Source organism: Choloepus didactylus, chromosome 15 (assembly GCF_015220235.1).
Source record: "Choloepus didactylus isolate mChoDid1 chromosome 15, mChoDid1.pri, whole genome shotgun sequence".
NCBI lineage: Eukaryota > Metazoa > Chordata > Mammalia > Pilosa > Megalonychidae > Choloepus > Choloepus didactylus.
This window is the reverse complement of record NC_051321.1, coordinates 57,139,021-57,162,519: the sequence shown is the minus strand read 5'-3', so window position 1 is coordinate 57,162,519 and position 23,499 is coordinate 57,139,021. Positions and strand designations below refer to the sequence as shown.

At 37.9% G+C, this 23,499-nt stretch overlaps 1 protein-coding gene across 14 annotated transcripts in view; it reads left to right on the top strand.

Annotated features, from left to right (window-relative positions):
• ANK3 (ankyrin 3) overlaps positions 1-23,499 on the top strand; it is a 516,597-nt gene that overhangs the window by 284,094 nt on the left and 209,004 nt on the right. For all 14 annotated transcript variants that reach the window (XM_037804170.1, XM_037804174.1, XM_037804175.1 and 11 more), the window contains exons 5-7: positions 3,513-3,611; positions 15,250-15,435; positions 17,289-17,387. In XM_037804170.1, coding sequence (XP_037660098.1) covers positions 3,513-3,611; positions 15,250-15,435; positions 17,289-17,387 — 384 coding nt within the window. The remainder of the gene's footprint in view (positions 1-3,512; positions 3,612-15,249; positions 15,436-17,288; positions 17,388-23,499) is intronic.

Here is a 23,499-nt window from a genome sequence, read left to right as displayed (position 1 = left end):
GGCAAATCCATAGAGAAAGAAAGCAGATTTGTGGTTGACAGGGACTGTGGGGAGTGGAGAAGTGAGAGTGACTACTAGTGGATAGATTTCTTTTTGGGGTAATGAAAGTGTTCTGGAATTAGATACTTGTGATGGTTGCACAACCTTGTGAATATACTAAAACCTACTTGTTCCGGTTTGCTAATGCTGCTGTTTTGCAAAACACCAGAAATTGGATTTGCTTTTATAAAGGTGGTTTATTTGGTTACAAAGTTACAGTCTTAAGGCCATAAAGTGTCCAAGGTAAGGCATCTACAATAGGTTACCTTCACTGAAGGATGGCCAGTGGCATCCAGAAAACCTCTGTTAGCTCAGAAGTCACATGGTTGGCATCTGCTTGCTCTCAGGTTGCGTTTCAAAATGGCATTCTCCAAAATGTTGCTCTTGGGGCGTTTTGTCCTCTCTTAGCTGCAGCTCTTCTTCAAAATGTCACTCTCAGTTGCTCTCTAAAATGTCACTCACAGCTGCTCTGCATCTGGGCCTGTGTGGCTCTTTTTAAAGTAATCCAGTGATCTAATAAAGACCCACCCTGAATGGGTGGGGCAACGCCTCCATCAAAATAATCCAATGAAAGGTCTCTCCCAGAGTTAATTGAGTCATATATCCATGGAAACCCTGAACCAATAGGTTCCAACTTAATCAACACTAATACATCTGTTCCTGCAAGATTGCATCAAAGATAATGGCGTTTTGGGGGACATAATACATCCAAACTGGCACACCAGTGAATTGTATACTTAAAATGTTGAATTTTATGGTATGTGAATTACATATAGATTAAATAAAATATATGAAAAAGGTCTAGTCAGAAAATGGCCCACTTTCAGGTAATTGCAGTAGCATATGATGGGAAGCACTTAAAAGGAAGGGGAAAGCTGTTGTGGAAAACAGTTAAATACATGATTGCTTGCAGTTGCTGTTGTCCACAGATAATTTCTGAGTAATTCCATTTCTACAACTCTGACTTTCTGTCATCATAAAGAGGGTGTTATGAAATTATTTTGAAGATTTGCTTTTCAAGAATCACTCTTTGGATGTTCTGGTTCTTTAAGAATGGCATCCACTTAAACCTCAGTGTCTGACTTTGGATTGTCTTCATGGGTCATGAAGTAGTTAGTTCTGTAAGACAAACACAAGAATAATGGGCATTCATTGGACTAGAAGGCAGGTGTGAGGGAAGACCAGTGTTTCTTAGGTGATCTTGAACCACAGCAGATCTTCAACCTGATGTATACCAGAACACACTGGTATAAATTATTGGGTTGATATTTATGCTTGAAAAAACTAGACCCATTTTGGAATTTTCTTGGAAGAACTTTATTCCTAAAAATCGGAGCCTTCACTCCGGAAATTTTAGCTTTCCAAGACAGCACTCAGTGGTTAAGCTAGCCATGAGAAAATCCACAGTAGTTTTCACTTTTTTGTTGTTTTTTCCCCTGATTTTCTTTGTTATATAAGGAAATTTAAGTCAACCAAAGACTAAACATTCTTTCTTTTTGGACTAATAAGAAAATGAAAAAATAGTCAACAATAGGATGAGAATAATTGTAAACTACCTTCCAGTTCCCCTCACAGCTCTGGGAATTGTGACACATTCACATACACACACATACACACACTCTTTCTCTTTCTGTGTATGTGTGTGTTTCACTGATGTTACTAGGGAGACAATTTAAAAGGAGGAAGCTAAGAATTGGGAAAACTGTTTGTAATATTCCGTCTCTTCTAATTTTATGCTTATAATATTGAGCTTGGAAACCAGATAACCTGGCTTCTTAAGACTGTATGTAAAGTAGTAAAACAGAAAAACCCGCTGGTGAATCAAGTGTTTGGGGAATTTATGTTGCACCACTTTTATCTGCTCAAGGACATTTTTAACTTACTTTCAAATTCTCAGCTAAATGCCAAATAAGTGAAGTTACCAGACAGCTGACTTGATGAATAAGTAAGGTTATCATATAGTAATTAATATTTACAGTGATGAACCTAAACCTTTTGAATCACAAGAGTTTGAATATTTGGTAACATTTTACTTTAGAGCATATTTAATTATATTCTTTGAAATTTTATAATCTATACAGCAAGATTTCTGGAACACTCATCAAGTTGAATGGAAGCCCATTCTGAAAAATGTACTCATAGAATTTATTATAGTTTATTTTTATATCACACAATAAGATTTTTTTAATATTACAGTATTTGTAGGTAATTTTAGCCATAGCTTTTACACAACCAAAAATCACATCAGCACAGATTGAAAGCAAAACATAATTCTGCATGCAATCTATAAAATATTGAGAAAGATGTTTTATATAATCATTTTTATTTCTTTTTGTCATCACCTAATATATCTTGCAGAGCTCTGTTAGGAATAGTAAGTAAGAGATCTGATCCCTGATCATAAGTCCCTCTGCGACATAGTTAATAGCAGAGTCAAACAGCAGCATGGCATGTGTTTAATTAATTCATGAAAGCAAAAATTAATGTCTTGGTATTTGATTAATTAAAAATTATTTACCTAAGCTGTGTTTTTTAAATCTTTGTTGATTAAGACCCAGTATGCATTTATATATTTATAAATAAAACAAAGGATAAATGAAAAATTTTTTGCAAAAATGAAACTACAGAATTTAACAGAAAATACCAGTTTTTGTAAAATTCTGGTCATGACTCATACCCACCCAAACTGATTTCCTCACCCAATATAAAATGTGTGAAATCCATTGTCCCAGAGAACAAACATACAAAGGCAACATATGTTTAATACGAAGGTTAAGATATAATGTGTATATTCATTTGCTTAAGTCCAAGTTATTTGACAGTGTAAGGAAATTTTAGACAAGCATACAAAAGTATGCCTTTGTCGAAAATGGAAGGGAAGGAAACTTACAAGAAACAGACTATTTGTCTAATCAGATTCCACTTTCATTTGAACTATCTCATTTTATAAATTGGTGTTCCTATCTTTGCTCTAAGTGACCCCATCTGTGGTAAGTTTGAAGCTACTTGAAATTAATAAAAATTCCTTCCAAAATAGGAGCCATTTCAGATGCTTACTCTTATGTGCAAAAATTACTACTTTTATTTAAAATAAATAATTCTTGGGAACTACAATTACCAAATGTATTCTTCTTCTTATCTCCCATAGCACTTAGTACAATCCTTTACTCATGGTAGGTATTGTTGATGATTAAATGAATGTACTTATTTATCTAACACAGATACATTTGAATGAATTGCAGTTAAATTATTATGAATTGTACTTAAACTATGGATTTATGAAGTGTAACTGTGAACTATAATTATGAATTGTGCAAATGTTATGGCATACAGGTTTTCTAATATATATGAATATTTATTTGAAAGTATTATTAAAATTATTTTATGTGAGCATTTCTTGTAATGTATATCATCAGTACAGTGGAAAAACAGATTAGCCCTTGAAAGCAAACATTTTGTTGCTTATTTTGCAGAATGGTTTCACGCCATTGTATATGGCAGCCCAAGAAAACCACCTGGAAGTTGTCAAGTTTCTTCTTGACAATGGTGCGAGCCAGAGCCTGGCCACAGAGGTAAGACACCTTGGTTTTTGCTGTGGGTAAGTTCATATGTTTATAGTGTGTTTTGTAATCCTGGCTTTGTAACACAGAATTTGTCCTGCTGTTATTTCAATTGCAGTTGTATATTGATGTGTGGGTTTGTAAATTTTTGTAAAATACATTATAAAGTCTATTTCAATCTTTAAAGAATCTGCCATTGCATAGATACCCTTTCCACTTTTAAATTCCTGGTTCCACCCTATAATTGAGCTGTGTATTTAATGTTTAACATACTTGCTTGAGAACTTGCTTAAAAACAACTTTTCTGGCCCTGTAGTTTTGCCTCAAAGGCAACCATTGTTTTGAAATATTTTAGTCATTAAACATTGGTTTTAAATCTGTTTTTTCCAAATTAAGTTAGCCTAATTATAATGATTGAACTTGTGTGTTTCTAAAGTTAATTAATTGGATAATTCCTATTTCTAAACAAAACTATTGTAACTTTTTAAGTATTAGAAAAAAGTGGTATTTAAAAATAGTTTTGCAGCCTTAAATAGAATTATTTAAAAATAAAAGTTATTTGTGTTTGGTACTGTCATAGATAATATAATTTATTTGTTAAACTAATCTGGATACAAGATTGGGATCACTTGTGAAATATGTCATTAGAAATCTTTCGCTAATAATAAAGAACCAATGTTTGTTTTTTCTTTATTTTTAACAAAACAGTGAATTAGGGAAGATTCAGGGTTATCTCTGTGATAATACCACTACATTTATTTGTGTTTTGATGTGTTTGAGTGGCACAGGAAAGATGGTAATAGAGAAATTACGTAGAACCTCATCCAGCTTTTGAGATTGTTCATTGTGGGGCAACCACTAAATAAATGAAAAGGCAATTCATGTCAAAAAAAGGAAATTCTAATGACCATAAATAGATGAAAAAATTCACAACCTCACTCATATTCAAAGCAAGGTAAATTTATTAATCAGCTAAATAATAAGATTGTATCTTTTGCCTACAAGATGAAAAAAAGATGTTAAGGGGGAGAGGGAAACAGAACTTTCCCACAGCATTGGTGAGATTGATCATTGGTTGCAACAACTTTGCAGAACATTTGGCAATACGTATAAAAATTAATATTCACAAATGTTTTTACTTAGCAATTCCACTTCTAAGAATCTATATTACAGATATATTGCAAGAGAGTACAAAACATAGTCTATAATAATGTTCATCAGTATAATTAGTAATAACAATTTTAAAAACCTGGAAAGAACCTAAATATGCACCAATAGGGAAATTGTTTATTAAATGTTGGCATACACACACACACACACACACACACACACACACACACTAAAATGCTATTATTCGTTATTAAAAATGAGGTAGGACTTTGTGTACTGATAAAGGAAAATTTTCGAAGGACATTCTTGTCAAGCTCTAAGGGTTGAGAATTAGGAGGGAATCTTACTTTTTACCCTTCAGAACTGTTTGGGATTTTTATCATGAGAATGTATTATTTTTATAATATTCTTAATGGTTTTTAAGAGATAACTGCTGGTTTATAGGAAGAGAGCAAGCATTTGGTAACCATAGAGCAGTGGCTCTCTGCACACCTCAGGACTACCTTGTCTGAACCCAGATGCACAGATTTGACATGCATCTGATGCACAGATTTGCCACAGTACACAAGCTGAATACAGGGAATTAGAGAAAATCCACTCCCATTTTTTGCATGGAAATGCTAAGTAATATGAATATCCTAATAAAGGTGATTCCATAGCACTTTCTTTGTCTGTGAAGGGTGGTTAGTATTCTTTTTTTAGGTTGTGATGTATAGAACACTACCTCTCTCTCATTTTGAAGCAATTGTAAATCAAACTTACTGCTTATCGATTTGAATTTAACTTGTAAACTGACAGGAATAATTCTGAGTGCTCCAGTATTTTTTAAGTTTCAAGGTCCAAAAGAGGTACTGCAATTAACTTGAAGAAAAGTAGTACGTGAGATCTTCAAACCACTAATATAATCAGTCTTTTGACAAAGGATGTATTAAGACATGTTTTTATTCTTTTTTCATTAATTTAATTTCACTTATCTTTTTTGTATTTTTAAGGGAGAAAAGCAATAAAGCTTCTCTCTAATAACAAGTCACATCCATGTCTTCATACATTGATGGTATATCAGTACCTAAAAACTAGCTACTTGATTTTCTAGAGATATTTGAATCTTTGCTGACATATTTTCTCTTCTGTTGGATATTGGTATTAGAAAATAATATGAAGAATGAGTAAAAAATGTTTTACTCAGACTCTAAATAGGGTACTTATTACCCTCTAAATAGGGTATTATTCTCTTATTGGCAATCATGCTGAGGTATCAACCTTTAATTTATGCCAAAGTCTGTACTTACAGAACAAACAGTAGAAGACCATTAAAAGAGTCTTTGAGGGGAAGAAGATGGCAGCATAGAGAGGAGAGGAAGCTAATTAGTCCCCCTGGAACAACTAATAAACAACCAGGAACAACTAAATAATCTGGAATAACTGCTGGGGGACAAATGTGACTGTCCACACATCATACACCAAACTGAATTGGGAGGAATGCCTGAGATTGCAGCATAAAATCTGTAAGTGAGAACTGTGGATCCAAGCTGGGAGATCCTTCCCTGCCTTGGCAGCCCAAACAGTAAAGCCTCGCTGTGATAGAGAGCAGCACTCTCTGAGCAAGAAAATATAGCTCAGCTGAGCTCCAACTGGGGTTTTCATTAACAAATGTGGACTGCTCAATATAAGCCATGAATCCCCAACAAGCAGACAGAGGCTTTTGGTGATGACTGACCTTGGAGAGCCAGAGGACCTCTCTGGGAGGGAGGGGGAGCCCAGAGGACCAAGTGCCATCTTTGGCAGACAGGTGAAACTGAGGGTGGCCACAGACTGGCCCTGAAAGGGGGTTTTCTGACTCTTTTTCGGCTCAGTGGAGAAAGCCTCAGCCATTTTCATTTCCAGGCACTCTGACCCAGACAAGGGTGGAGATAGCAGAGTCAGAGAGACTATTCAAATGCTAATGACCTCTCCCCAGGGGGTGTATCTTCCCTAAGAGGAAAGAGGTGGGGCCCAGCTCTACTATCTGCCTTCCATTCGGAACCAGACACCAGGGCCTGGGGAAAAACAGCCACAGGCCACACTTCTTACACCTCTGTAGTGACAGGCTGACAGGTGCCACCTGCTGGGCGGAAAAGCACAGTGGCTTGAGGCCTCAAAGGGTGTCTCGATCTTCTCAGACACACCCTCAAGGAAACCAGATACTGAATATTTCCTCCTTCTGAGACCTGAGTCCATTCTGGTCTGGGAAAACCTGAATTGGGGTAACCAAGGAAACCAGATGCCTAGACAACAGAAAACTACAACCTACACTTAGAAAAACAAAGTTATGGCCCAAAGGAACAAACTTACACATCAACTGAGATACAGGAATTTAAAAAACTAATGCTAAATCAATTCAAAAAGTTTAGGGAAGATATGGCAAAAGAGATGAAGCATATAATGAAAACATTGGGCATACATAAGGTAGAAATTGAAAATTTGAAAAAACAACTGGCAGAATCTATGGAAATGAAAGGCACAACACAAGAGATGAAAGACGCAATGGAGACATAAAACAGCAGATCTCAAGAGGCAGAAGAAAACACTCAGGAACTGGAGAACAAGATACCTGAAAGCCTACACACAAAAGAACCAATAGAGAAAAGAATGGAAAATATAAGCAACATCTCTGGAAATTGAATGACAACACAAAACACAGGAATGTATGTGTCATGGGTGTCCCAAAAGGAGAAGAGAAGGGAAAAGGGGCAGAAGCAATAATAGAGGAAATAATCAATGAAAATTTCCCATCTCTTATGAAAGACATAAAATTATGGATCCAAAAAGCACAGTGTACCCCAAACAGAATAGATCTGAGTAGGCCTCTGCCAAGACACTCAATAATCAGATTATCAAACATCAAAGATAAAGAGAGAATCCTGAAAGCAGCAAGAGAGAAACGATCCACCACATACAAAGGAAGCTTGATAAGACTATGTGTGGATTTCTCAATAGAAACCATGGAGGCGAGAAGGAAGTGGGGTGATATATTTAAAATACTGAAAGAGAAAAACCACCAACCAAGAATCCTATATCCGGCAAAACTGTCCTTCAGATATGAGGAAGAGCTTAAAATATTCTCTGACAAACAGACAATGACTGAGTTTGTGAACAAGATACCTGCTTTACAGGAAACACTAAAGGGAGCATTACAGACCGAAAGGAAGACGGGAGTGAGAGGTTTGGAACACAATGTTGGGAGAGAGTAGCACAGCAATGTAAGTACACTGAACAAAGATGGCTGTGAGTATGGTTGAAAGAGGAAGGTTAGGAGCATGTGGGATACCCGAAGGAAAGAGGAAAGATAGAGACTGGGACTGTATAACTTGGTGAAACCTAGGGTGCTCAACGATTGTGATAAAAGGTACAAATATGTTTTTACATGAGGGAGAACAGGTGAATGTCAACATTGCAAGGTGTTAAAAATAGGGTGGGATTGGGGGAGGAATGGAGTCACTGCAAACTGGAGACTGTGGTTGGCAGAAACATTGTATTATGCTTCCTTTGATATAGCAAGGGCAATATACCAAAGCTAAATGCATTGGGGGGGGGGACATAGGGGAAGGGTATGGGACTCTTGGCATTGGTGGTGATGTCTGACTTTTTATTCTCTTTTAGTTTAATGCTGTCTTTCCTTTTGTTGCTTCCTGTCTGTCATGTTTTCTTTCTCTCTCTCTTTTGTTTTTCTTTTTCTTTTTCTTTTGTCTCTAGCTTCTTTGACTCTTCCTCCTTCTTTCTAGAAGAAATGGAGATGTCCTTATATAGATAGTGGTGATGGTGGTGAATACATAAATACATGACTATACAGGGAACCATCAGTTGTTACTTAGGAAGAATGTATGTGTGTGAACAAAACCATCTTAAAAAAATAGGGAGATGAAGAAACCTTGAGGGCACTATATTGAGTGAAATAAGACAGACACGTAAGGACAAATATTGCAGGGTCTCACTGATATGAACTAATTATAATATGTAAACTCATAGACATGAAATACAAGTTACCAGGGTATATAAAGAATGGGGAGCGGTTGCTTATTATGAGCAGAATGTTCAACTAGGGTGAACTTAAACGTTTAGAGATGAACAGAGGTGATGGTAGCATGTTGTGAGAATAACTAACAGTGCTGAATGGTGTGTGAACATGGTGGAAAGGGTAAGCTCAGAGTCACGTATGTCACCAGAAGGAAAGTTGGAGGTTAAAAGATGGGAATGTATAAAACAGTGAATCTTATGGCAGACAATGTTTTTGATTAACTGTACGAATACTAGAAATCTCTCTTGTGAACCAGAACAAATGTATGACACTATAACTAGAAGCATATAGGAAAAAAATATATACCTATTGCAAACTATATACTACAGTTAATAGTATTTTAACACTTTCATCAACAGTAACAAATGCACTATACCAATACTATGAATCAGTAATGGAGGGGGGTGGTTAGGGGTATGGGAGGATTGAGTTTCCTTTTTTTTTTTTGTCTTTATTTCTTTTCTGGAGTAGTGAAGATATTCTAAAACTTGAAAAAAAAAAAGATTAATTGTGATGGATGCACAGTTGTATGGTGGTACCATGGGCAATTGATTGTACACTTTGGATCTTTGGATAATTGTATGGTATGTGAACAATCTCAATAAAATATATGTATATATATTTTTAAAAAGCTTTGAATAGTAAATATGTAATAGAATTTTCAGTTTACTTAGTGATGTGATATTTCTGAATTCCTCCAATATATATTTTTTCAGTAAGCATGCCACACTGCATGTCTTGAATATATATTTATAGAGTCTTTGGCATGATTGTGACTTTTAAAATTTTCCCCACATTAGTGTGTATTGCATATCACATCCTTTCTATTTATGTCATCCTTATTTTGCTAATTAAGATTCTGAAGCATGAAGTAAATGTGTTTGTACACTTATTTCACAAGTAACTATTAAGCACCTATTTTGTGCAGACACTCCACAGAGCAGGGAAGGCATTTTCTTGAGTCACCTGAGCATGTACCTTGCTCTCATGGAGCTTCCATCACATGACACTTTTGCTTTTATTTTCTCTTAAGAAGAACTGCACAAAGCAAATGCAACTCTTTAAATGATTGCTTTGGAAACAAAATCTAGAGTTACTAATTTTAGCTATTAACACCTTTGAACTAGTGAGGTTGTATCTTTAATTGGCACATGCAGGAAGCACATTCTTGTGGGTGCTAATCATCTCAGTTGAAGTCTATTTTCTGGTATAAAAGTGGTTCCTTTATGTATAGGATCTGTGAACTTGAAAAGTCAGATCCATGGAAATGTAGCCATTTTGTTTTGATTCAGACCAGAAGCAGACTGTCATTTTTATCCCTTCAATTTTGTTCAGGTATTGAAACTGAGATGCAAAGTGAACTATTGCACAATTTTCCTGTTACCTCTCTATCCTTTAAAAAAAATGCATTTTTCTTTTTTTGCAAAAGTAATATATTACATACAAATGAGAAAGTACAATAAAAAGCAAAAAGAAGAAGGTCACTGCTAATTTTACCTAGAGATCACGTTTTTGTTTATTCTCCAGAATTTTTGTACGTGTACTCAATACAAACATATATTATGTTTATGAAAATGAGATTATATTTGTATATCATAAGGTAGACAGTTTTTTCTCATAACATTAAATTATATTCTAAACTTCAGGTCCATAAGTGTAAAGCTAGAATATCATTTTGGTGACATCTTGGTTGTATCTAGTTTTTCCTGTTCTTGTATTAAGGCTTCAGGAAATGTCCTTCTGGTTACCTTGGTGCTTATCCTTTTCCTTTTTCCTGTCTTCATGGGTAGTAAAGTTGAAAAGAGCAGGTGGCAGAGCAGAGAGAGGAGGAGGCATTTCAGGAGAGGGGCATGGCCTGATCATCGACGCCAGGGCAGGAATGTCTGCACATCCATGGTTGGGGAGGGACTAGGGGAAAGGATTTATGCAAGAAGAGCCTGAACAATAAATGTCTGTTAGACGTCTGGGGCCAAAATGTTTCACATCTTTGGATATAGGGGTGCTGATTTGTGTTCAGTCAAATAAGTGGTAGAGGCCCTTGTCTGTTTTCCAGCAAGGGGAGAGAATGTTTGAAGTGTTGTTTTAGGATGATCAACAAGACATTAATGTGCAGGAAACCAGGTTTTCTCCTTTTCTCTTGAAAACACTATTCTATCAGAATGGTCCTCTTTATGTACAAAGTACTACAGAAATAAAATGTCATGACCCAAATAAAATCATAAACATCTTACATGCCAATTTTCTGGTAAAACTGATTTTTTAAACGTTCTCTTGAGACATTTGGTTTAAAGACTACTCAGTAAATTGTGTGATAATGAAGCTGTTGCAGAATTAATCTTTGTGAGCCAGTCGTAGGATGTTCTGCCCTCTGATGTTTGTTTTGCAGTGAACAATAGTAGAGCATCCATACATTAATTAACCACAGTGAAATCTGTGGCTGCCTCTTCTCTGACAAGTTCCAGGCCAATGCAAGAGGAAAACTCAAAATGCACAAAGTATTTGTGTGTGTGCACTTAACATCTGAATTTATTCTAAAGTCAGGTTTTGTGTGATTCCTGTGTCTTCCTCCCACATTGGTCTGAGAAACCCAAAGTCTTTCTTAAAACAGCATGACTAGGGAAAAATCAATTGATCATCTCAATAGATGCTGAAAAAGCATTTGACAAAATCCAACATCCCTTTTTGATAAAAACACTTCAAAAGGTAGGAATTGAAGGAAACTTCCTCAACATGATAAAGAGCATATATGAAAAACCCACAGCCAGCATAGTACTCAATAGTGAGAGACTGAAAGCCTTCCCTCTAAGATCAAGAACAAGACAAGGATGCCCGCTGTCACCACTGTTATTCAACATTGTGCTGGAAGTGCTAGCCAGGGCAATCCGGCGAGACAAAGAAATAAAAGGCATCCAAATTGGAAAAGAAGAAGTAAAACTGTCATTGTTTGCAGATGATATGATCTTATATCTAGAAAACCCTAAGAAATCGACGATACACCTACTAGAGCTAATAAACAAATTTAGCAAAGTAGCGGGATACAAGGTTAATGCACATAAGTCAGTAATGTTTCTATATACTAGAAATGAACAAACTGAAGAGACACTCAAGAAAAAGATACCATTTTCAATAGCAACTAAAAAAATCAAGTACCTAGGAATAAACTTAACCAAAGATGTAAAAGACCTATACAAAGAAAACTACATAACTCTACTAAAAGAAATAGAAGGGGACCTTAAAAGATGGAAAAATATTCCATGTTCATGGATAGGAAGGCTAAATGTCATTAAGATGTCAATTCTACCCAAACTCATCTACAGATTCAATGCAATCCCAATCAAAATTCCAACAACCTACTTTGCAGACTTGGAAAAGCTAGTTATCAAATTTATTTGGAAAGGGAAGATGCCTCGAATTGCCAAAGACACTCTAAAAAAGAAAAACGAAGTGGGAGGACTTACACTCCCTGACTTTGAAGCTTATTATAAAGCCACAGTTGCCAAAACAGCATGGTACTGGCACAAAGATAGACATATAGATCAATGGAATCGAATTGAGAATTCAGAGATAGACCCTCAGATCTATGGCCGACTGATCTTTGATAAGGCCCCCAAAGTCACTGAACTGAGCCATAATGGTCTTTTCAACAAATGGGGCTGGGAGAGTTGGATATCCATATCCAAAAGAATGAAAGAGGACCCCTACCTCACCCCCTACACAAAAATTAACTCAAAATGGACCAAAGATCTCAATATAAAAGAAAGTACCATAAAACTCCTAGAAGATAATGTAGGAAAACATCTTCAAGACCTTGTATTAGGCGGCCACTTCCTAGACTTTACACCCAAAGCACAAGCAACAAAAGAGAAAATAGATAAATGGGAACTCCTCAAGCTTAGAAGTTTCTGCACCTCAAAGGAATTTCTCAAAAAGGTAAAGAGGCAGCCAACTCAATGGGAAAAAATTTTTGGAAACCATGTATCTGACAAAAGACTGATATCTTGCATATACAAAGAAATCCTACAACTCAATGACAATAGTACAGACAGCCCAATTATAAAATGGGCAAAAGATATGAAAAGACAGTTCTCTGAAGAGGAAATACAAGTGGCCAAGAAACACATGAAAAAATGTTCAGCTTCACTAGCTATTAGAGAGATGCAAATTAAGACCACGAGATACCATCTAACACCGGTTTGAATGGCTGCCATTAAACAAACAGGAAACTACAAATGCTGGAGGGGATGTGGAGAAATTGGAACTCTTATTCATTGTTGGTGGGACTGTATAATGGTTCAGCCACTCTGGAAGTCAGTCTGGCAGTTCCTTAGAAAACTAGATATAGAGCTACCATTCGATCCAGCGATTGCACTTCTCGGTATATACCCGGAAGATCGGAAAGCAATGACACGAACAGATATCTGCACGCCAATGTTCATAGCAGCATTATTCACAATTGCCAAGAGATGGAAACAACCCAAATGTCCTTCAACAGATGAGTGGATAAATAAAATGTGGTATATACACACGATGGAGTACTACGCAGCAGTAAGAAGGAACGATCTCGTGAAACATATGACAACATGGATGAACCTTGAAGACATAATGCTGAGCGAAATAAGCCAGGCACAAAAAGAGAAATATTATATGCTACCACTAATGTGAACTTTGAAAAATGTAAAACAAATGGTTTATAATGTAGAATGTAGGGGAACTAGCAGTAGAGAGCAATTAAGGAAGGGGGAACAATAATCCAAGAAGAACAGATAAGCTATTTAACGTTCTGGGGATGCCCAGAAATGACTATGGTCTGTTAATTTCTGATGGATATAGTAGGAACAAGTTCACAGTAATGTTGCTATATTATGTAACTTTCTTGGGGTAAAGTAGGAACATGTTGGAAGTTAAGCAGTTATCTTAGGTTAGTTGTCTTTTTCTTACTCCCTTGTTATGGTCTCTTTGAAATGTTCTTTTATTGTATGTTTGTTTTCTTTTTAACTTTTTTTTTTTCATACAGTTGATTTAAAAACGAAGGGAAAGTTAAAAAAAAAAAAAAGAAAAGAAAAACAAGGAAAAAAAAAAAAAGATGTAGTGCCCCCTTGAGGAGCCTGTGGAGAATGCAGGGGTATTCGCCTACCCCACCTCCATGGTTGCTAACATGACCACAGACATAGGGGACTGGTGGTTTGATGGGTTGAGCCCTCTACCATAAGTTTTACCCTTGGGAAAACGGTTGCTGCAAAGGAGAGGCTAGGCCTCCCTATATTTGTGCCTAAGAGTCTCCTCCTGAATGCCTCTTTGTTGCTCAGATGTGGCCCTCTCTCTCTGGCTAAGCCAACTTGAAAGGTGAAATCACTGCCCTCCCCCCTACGTGGGATCAGACACCCAGGGGAGTGAATCTCCCTGGCAACGTGGAATATGACTCCCAGGGAGGAATGTAGACCAGGCATCGTGGGACGGAGAACATCTTCTTGACCAAAAGGGGGATGTGAAAGGAAATGAAATAAGCTTCAGTGGCAGAGAGATTCCAAAACGAGCTGACAGATCACTCTGGTGGGCACTCTTACGCACACTTTAGACAACCCTTTTTAGGTTCTAAAGAATTGGGGTAGCTGGTGGTGGATACCTGAAACTATCAAACTACAACCCAGAACCCATGAATCTCGAAGACAGTTGTATAAAAATGTAGCTTATGAGGGGTGACAATGGGATTGGGAAAGCCATAAGGACCAAACTCCACTTTGTCTAGTTTATGGATGGATGTGTAGAAAAGTAGGGGAAGGAAACAAACAGACAAAGGTACCCAGTGTTCTTTTTTACTTCAATTGCTCTTTTTCACTCTAATTATTATTCTTGTTATTTTTGTGTGTGTGCTAATGAAGGTGTCAGGGATTGATTTAGGTGATGAATGTACAACTATGTAATGGTACTGTAAACAATCGAAAGTACAATTTGTTTTGTATGACTGCGTGGTATGTGAATATATCTCAATAAAATGATGATTAAAAAAAGAAAAAACAGCATGACTGTGGTTTATTAGTTTATATATATACAGGTTGATCACAAACCATATGCTAGGCAATGGGATATAGTGATGAAACAGACAGGTATAAATCTTATTTAAATGAGCTCCTTTGGAAATTTGCCTGGATTTAACCAGAAATATTATTTTCACTGAGATTGTCTAACATGTATTGAAATTATCAAGATTTTTTTCTTCTTTATGTAGTACTTTTGTGTATTTTCCAAATTTGAACAATTATGTATTACTTTTTAACAGAAAAATCTTATTACAAATTTCTTTTGTTTGGCTTTGATTATACATATTTGAAAATGTCTTCTTGCATATATATATATCCATTGGAATATATTAGTTTTAATTAGCATAAACAAAAATTCACCCTTGTTTGCCTTCTTATTTGTTAATTTAATAGAAAAAAAATTTGTATATCCATCAGGGCCAGTCTTGACCCATACATTTATTTGTAGGATGGCTTCACACCATTGGCAGTAGCTTTGCAACAAGGTCACGATCAAGTGGTTTCACTACTGCTAGAAAATGACACAAAAGGAAAAGTGCGCCTTCCCGCTCTTCATATCGCAGCCCGAAAGGACGACACGAAGGCCGCCGCCCTGCTGCTGCAGAACGACAACAACGCAGATGTGGAGTCCAAGGTGAGGCACCAGGGAAACAGGCCCTTCGTGTAGAGGATGCTGGGTCTTTAAGTCTGCTGTGTCTCCCTTTTGGCCGGCTTATGCAACACTTAATATCATTGAAAGGAATCAAGATGTGTGTCCAAATTAGCCAAGTGAAGACACATACCCCTTAGCAGGAAAAGCTAGGAGTTAACCATGGATGTTGCCCTGTGCACACCAAAAGGGAGGCCACCTCAAAAGACATTTATTTCTATGCACCTGATAGTTTTTTTTTTAACATATCTTTAAATGCATTTAACACTTCAGCTCAAACAGGGTAAATAGATTACGAAATAGTAAAGACAATGTGCACACATAAACCTTCAGGGGATGTCTAAGATGACAGGCAAGGTACTGGATGTTGATCAGCTGGGGAAAGCATGCCAGCAGTGAAGCGTTCACTGCCAAAGATTCCATTGTCTTGACATGTGTTACTTGAAAGTCTCTTTTATGAAAGTGTGGCATTTGGAATAGGCCATCGTTTAGCCCTTCATTCAGTCTAGCTTTCTTTCCGTGCCTATTGTTTCCATCAGAGCTCTCATCCTCATTACTTAGCTGTCATGAGCTTTCTGCAATCCATATCATCAATAGTGAACTAACCGTTCATTTTTTCCTCCTCTTTGCTTCCAAATGTGTTAACCTAGATGGTGGTGAATAGAACAACAGAGGTATATATACATATATACACATATCATCTCTCTCTGCATCATCACTTTCCCATTATTTAGTGCTGCTGCCTCATTTCTTTCTCTTCTTTGCATCGCCTTCTGTAGGCTAGATACCTGCTTTATACCCGCCCCCAAAGGAGCATGTGCCAGAGAAGATAGTAGTTTGATTACCAGGGCTTTCTGCAGCTGAACCTGGTGCTCAAAAGGAAGAATTAGGAATCTTTGAAACTTAAGAGTTTTGCAGTAGAGTTGCATGAGATGAAGTTTTGAGGCATAGATGCTTATCAGCTCTACCTAAAGCTGCAGACAACCCTGTCATTCTACTCATCCAGGACTGATTCTTAGGGTTCTGCATGACACTTACCCTCATGTGGTGTCAGCAAAAGGAAAGTAATCTCAGAAGGGTACCAATATGGCCCACCCTTCAGTAATCTGGTCAGTAATATAGCTAGCATGGCTATGAAGCTTGCTATCAATTTAGAAATGCATCTAGTTCCTATAAGGTTTAAATCTTTGGGGACTAAGCAAGTCGCTGCATGTTTTAGCCTTTTTTTAAGGAAGTAAAATGACCTTTGTATGCATAAACCAGAAAAAATGTGTTATTGAATAAGCATTTGCTAATAAAGAGAACAACTTGTGAATTCTTTATGGAATGCAATCACCCATTGCGTAAGGCCAGTCTCGTGATTGTACCTCTTCCCCTCAAAATTACTTTTTTGTCATTAAAAATGGCATTTACCATTGATTAATTTAAATCTATACTGAATACCTAAAACTAAATGAATCTTGACAACGAGTTTCAATGGACAATTCTATCATCAATGTTACAACAGTGGTACTAATCAAGCTTTCTTTGAGCTGTAAAGATTGTTCTTGTCATCCCTATTTTAATATTTCAAAACGTTGGCTTGTATATACTTCTGCTACTGGATTACTAAAATTGTTCAGTCTCCGCCCTTGATCCCTTCCTGGCTATTCCTCTGCCTATTAGTTTGTGGGTTATTAGGAACCCTGTGAGCAATTGGCACTGATTGAAAACTAGTACAGAATGGAAGTGGACATCAGCATATTTTGCTTCCTCATTTTTATTTGGGCAGGGTTGTGATAGTTACCAGACAAAGGGCCAGCAAAATCAATGGAATGTGTGCTGTGCTTTCTTTACAGAGTGGCTTCACTCCGCTCCATATAGCTGCTCACTATGGAAATATCAATGTAGCCACGTTGCTGTTAAACCGAGCGGCTGCTGTGGACTTCACTGCAAGGGTAAGAGCTCTGCAATATGAAATGCCTCGAAAGCATTTCAAGTGAGCTTTAACTCTCCTTTCCTAACATGAGGCGGAGGTTGGACTAAATGACCTCCAAGGGCCCTCCAATGAGCGAAAGCTGTGATTTTCTACTTATCCTAGTGCATTTTCTTGCTTTTACATAGAGATGCCTAGTTCCTAACAGGAAAAGTAAACCAACAAGGAAGGGGTAGTGATAAATATACACACAAGTATACAGAAGATGTGATTCAGATAATCATGGCTAGGAACGACAAACTGTTCCCCAAGTTGAAATTTCTGAGACTGTTAGAAATTAGTCAAGTGGCATTAATGATGCTCTAGAGATCAGGGTCTTGAGCTTAGAGACAGAAATGTGCCAGATTATCCAGACCAGGCCCAAACTTCAAAAACCACACAATTGAGACCACTTTTGCTTTTCTCATCTGTTCCCTACAAACTTGTACAATGGATAACAATATTCTATAATCTGAGTAAGCTCTCATTCACAGAGAAGGGAATTAGTTCCATGTATACCGCTGGACGGCAAGTGGACATCGAAATGGATTAGTGCTGCTCTAAACGTAAAAACTGGTTATGGTGATGGGCTCGGCCTTCAGAAAAGTCATTGGCAGAATTAGAAATAAAGCAGGAAGCACTTTTAGTGGGGGCTAAAAGTGTGAACTCTGGATTCAGACTCCCTGAGTTCAAATTTTGGCTCCAACATTTCACTCTGTGCCCCTCAGGGTGTTTCAGTTTTAAATAAAACAAAAATAAGCATAATAAAATAACTTCACTCCCCCCTCTTTGGAGCACTGTGAGAATTAGAAGAGATAATTATATAAAGCACTTAGTGCCCAATATATCAGCATCATCAACAGCAACAGAGGAGCATTTTGAGCATAGACTGTGTGGTATGTTTTTGCTAAATCCTCTTGTTAGGGGACAAACAGGACTAAATCAGATAGGGTACAATATTAGGAAGAGATGCTGCAGCAGCATTAAAAGTAGTAAATCATTTATTAATGTACTTATTGGATGGCTAAAGCCAGGTTAAGCATTTTATCTCATTTATTCTTAAATAAAGAAAAGCATTATTTATCTTTGTTTTACAGAAGAGGAAACTGAGACTTAGAGAAAGTAGCTGATCCAGGATCACAGAGCTGGCAGGTTGGAAGAGGCAGAATTCTAGCCCCAGTGCTCTTAACCATGACATTCATCTTAGACAATTTAAGGGGTTCATTTTTCTTTTCCTTTTGTAATTCATTAGTCCTATAAAAATTAATGGGAGCACAGATTATATAAATATAAAGGCTATTTCCTACCTTGTCATCCACTTGCTAAAAGCCTGTATCAGATTACTTGACTCGAGAATGCCAGTCATTTCAGTCCCCTTTAGTGCCGTGTTCTGACTGCATCAACTATGTCCTGAGGACTGAGCAGTGTGGCAGTGCCAAGGCCTGGTGTAACATTTTGAAGGACAAAGTTAAGTGTGTCTTTAAATCATGTATAAATAGGGCAAGTCAATGTTAAAACTGAAGTTCATTTCTTTAAGATACATTCTTCTAGTTTTACTTCTGTAATTCACAGTATAATATAAACCCCATTCAGTCACATCTTCTAATTAGGACTTTTGGAAAATTTAAGGCAGGGTAGGACTTGAGATTTTTCTTTTATTCAGAAATTCCCTAATGCTGCTGAAAATAAGATTAGGGGACTGTTTATGCAATTTAAGAGGACAAATTATAGTACTTGCAAACTCCTTCAGGCAAGTCCAACACATCCATTTACATTAAAACAATGACAGTGGTAATTACACATGATGCCTATTTATTGATTAAAGATCAGCAGAGACCTCAGATCCACCTTAGTAACTTTGCCTGAGTTACATTATGGGATTTAAAAGAATTGCCTTGTGCTTTTGCTTACAATATGTTAAAATTCAGACCTTCCACTGATTTAGAAAAGCATTTTCACCCAGTCACTCCTAATTAATGAGCCCTAATGGCATTAGGAGCTTCTGAACTGAAGGCTGTGGTAGAATTTGATTAGACTTTTTAGGAGGCCTGCACTTAAAACTGTTGCTTAAACCCCTACAGCCTCTGCTTCTCAGTGCCATTGGTGATTAATGACTTGTTTGGGGCGCTTAAGAACTGGTCTTCTTAAAGAATTTAACCTGAGGCCACTGCTAGTTGCCTCGGGAAATCCATTTTAAGTTACAGATGAAATGTCTGGTGATTTTCATTATATAATTTTCCAGCCTCTGTAGTCTTGGACTGCAGAAGCCTCTCCCTTTCCCACTTCCGGCGGGGGCGGGTGCTTTCTAGGTCACACTCTCTCAGGAATGTAGCAGAAATGGCAGATGGAAGTAAGTTGTCCTGGAACACAGATGGGGTCAAATTTTACCTGGTCAGAACAATAAAGGAAAGATCATTAAGCTGCATTTGCTGAGAACTAACTGGCTGCAAATTGTAACCAGATTTGAATAGAGGTACTGATTAGATGGTTAGAGGCAAATTACAAAACCACAGCAGCAACTTTTTCATAAGGGGCTGTGATTTCTTTTTCCTGGCTGTGTCAGGGTACATTCGAGAGTGGGGGATTTGGATTACTGCTAGTTCCTTGTGAGCCTGATCCAGGGAGTTAGGCTACCTGCTAGCAAAGAGCTGGGGAAGAGGAGCCAGGCTGGCACTTCTGGAATCATTTCCTGCATGCAGTATGTGTTTATTCCCAAAGAAGATAAAAGCAGAAACAAACTCACTATGTTTCTGTGACTAATGGGAGTACACCACAGAACGGATTGCTTTCTATGCTTCTTTAAGGGGCCAGCTAGTTTATGCAGCAATAAAGCAGTTCGCAGCCAGTGGTAAATGTACAGCCCCACGTAGCAATTATTGTACCGATTTATAGCACACACTTACCTGTTTTATGAACAACTTTCCCTAGATTTTTCATATGGTGTCAATTTGGGGTTTTGCATTGTGATTTTGCTAGGTGTATTTGCTATGTATATATGTATATCCTGCCTGACGTCTTAAGGATTTCCTTTTGGGTTATCAAGGGAGCCTGTTTGGCCTCTTGGGTATACTGTGAGATGTGAATGCGGTAGCTGCTGAATGCTGCAGTGCAGTGTCAGCATTCTTCATTCTTCAAAATGAGTCTGCTGAGATGGTGTTGACGCTGCCTGAATTTATTCATGACCCTTGCTCTCTTAGCAAATCACTTGCTCTCATGGTGAAAAGCAGGTAACAAAGACACACCAGAGCTAATGCTGAAAATGATTCCAATAAGGAGCATTTATGCACTGGAGTAACTAAAAGCCAAATTATATTTTATGGATGCCTGCAAAGTTCCTTTTATTGATTGAGAAAGATAGATTAACACTTTGCTGGTTAAGAGTTTTTTCATCACATATAATGGACCACCTAACTTAATCTTCACTCTTGTCATAACCTTTCTCTTATAAATTACTATCCAACTTCCCATTTTGAGAAAATAATTGAAAAAGTTTCCTGTGTTTTGCTTCTTAGTGATTTTTGTTTCTGTTTGCTGAAAGGGCTAGGAATTTGTATTTAAGATTTATGCAAAAAAATTTTTTTTTAATTTCTGCCTTACTTGTTTGCAAAAGGATTTCAGGTGGTTTACAAATTAAGATGAATAAAGTAAGATATATAAGCCCCAAACAGAGAAAGTGGCTGTAATGAGCCAGTGAATACAACTGAAGAATTAATTTAAGCCTTAAGGGCTTTGATACATGTAGTGGAAAGGGAGGCTTGGGTTATATGGTTTTCATTTCTTTGACAAAGGAGAGCTTACAATCATCTATAAATACAATTATTTTTGGTGTGAAATAAGTCAAACATGATTTTTCTCATGTTTCTGCTGAGAACAGGGAGTTGACAGTTGACAATTATCTTTTAATTACTGTACTTCAGAAGGCTCAATTCCTACTGCTCCATTCTGCCCATGGATGTTAGATCTCCATCTGTGAAGTCCGCTGCCATGGGAAGCTGAGCAACTGGGGATGCTGTTCTAACTGTGTGTGATAGAACTTGGCCTGTGTGGCACCCGTCAGTGAGTGGTGAACATGTCCTTTGAACAGCCTTTCTCAAACTAGAACTACTAAACCTTTAGGGGGGAAAATTAAAGTCAGTCTTACATTCTGCCCAAACAGGACATTAACATGATTAGCATATGCGTAAGTGAAATGAACAAACAAACGAAATTATCCAGAGATTTCTTTTCTAAGTTAAAAATTCTATTTAGCATGTTCTAGTTTGCTAATTGCTGCCGGAGTGCAAAACACCAGAGATGGATTGGCTTTTATAAAAGGGGTTTATTTGGTTACACAGTTACAGTCTTAAGGCCATGAAGTGTCCAAGGTAACACATCAGCAATCGGGTACCTTCACTGGAGGATGGCCAATGGTGTCCGGAAAACCTCTGTTAGCTGGGAAGGCACGTGGCTGGTGTCTGCTCCAAAGTCCCAGTTTCAAAATGGCTTTCTCCCAGGATGTTCTCTAGGCTACAGTTCCTCAAAAATGTCACTCTTAGTTGCACTGGGATATTTGTCCTCTCTCAGCATCTCTGGAGCAAGAGTCTGCTTTCAACGGCCGTCTTCAAACTGTCTCTCATCTGCAGCTCCTGTGCTGTCTTCAAAGTGTCTCTCTTGGCTGTAGCAGCTTGCTCCTTCTATCTGATCTTATATAGTGCTTCAGTAATTTAATTCAGACCCACCCTGAATGGGCGGGCCAACAGCTCCATGGAAATTATCCAATCAGAGTCATCACCCACAGCTGGGTGGCGCGCATCTCCTTGGAGACACTCAAAGAATTGCAATCTAATTAACACTGATAGGTCTGCTCACACAAGATTACATCAAAGATAATGGCGTTTGGGGGGACATAATACATTCAAACTGACACATAGCAAATACTTATAGAACACCTACTGTGTGCTAGGCCCTGGTGATTTAGACTTGACTAAACTGTTATCCTCACTCTTCTAATCTGTTCAAGCCCCACGTGTTCAACCATATGCCACACCACAGCTTTTCCCTTAGTTCCCCAAAGCACAACTAAGTCTAGGCTACAGTGCCAAGCAGGACTTTCCAAAAACATAAAGACTGACAAAAGGAGTTCAAAGCAGAAAAGCAAAGCTGAAGGACAGGTCCTGGATTACACTGCCCCTTGGTTTTGACCTGCACAGAGGCCTCTGTGTTGCAGAGTCTATCTTGCTTCCCACCAATGGGAACCCTTTTAGGCTTTTCTCTCCCAGCCATAGTCCAGGCCTCCTAGCCTTCTCTGGGGCTCAGGGAAAGGGGAAAACTCTGTGGCCTCTCCGGCTGGGCTGTCTGCTTTGATAGCCACTAAATTAAGTAATTGAGTAATTCAATTATTCAGTCTCAAGAGCCACATTTCAATGCTGGACAACACAGATAAGTAACACTTCCATCATAGGATGAAGCTGTGGCACCATCAGTCCCAGGCCTGCCTTCCCTTCAGCGTTACAATGATCTCAAAATGTAACTTTCCCCCCCAAGGAAGATGGTCCTTTAAATAGGTAAGCAGAATGGTTTTATTCCTAAAAGACTTGACCCTTTTGACTCCAAAAGAAGACTTGTAGAATCAATTCTTCTCCAAAAGAAGAATTGGAGACCCTGAGGCCTCTAATTACCAGAGGTTATGCCCCACGTTTCCTTAACTTCTCTCAACCTCAGCTTTTCTAATCCATGTAAAGAATTCTTGTATGGATTAAATGAGATAATAAGACTTTCCCAAAGAGGCCTTCTCTGAGCCCTGGGCGAGTCACTCCCACCCTGTCTGAGGGATTTCCCTCTCACTGTGGGCGTCAAGTGTTTGTTTATTTATTTGGTGAGGTACGTCTTGCACAGTCCCTTTGCCACCTGAGCAAAACGCCGAGGCACCTCACTCACCCCACCCCCAGCCCCTCTCCCCGAGTGCCCCCATGTGCCTGGCTCTGGGCTCACGACTTTTTCCTGTGAGCCACAGAAAGCGCATGGCCCACTCTGTAGGTCCTTTTAGGAGAGGTAGGCCTTCTAGTTCAGAGAACTGTTCCTCATTGCAATGCAAGCAGGAAGGCTGGATCTTTGTT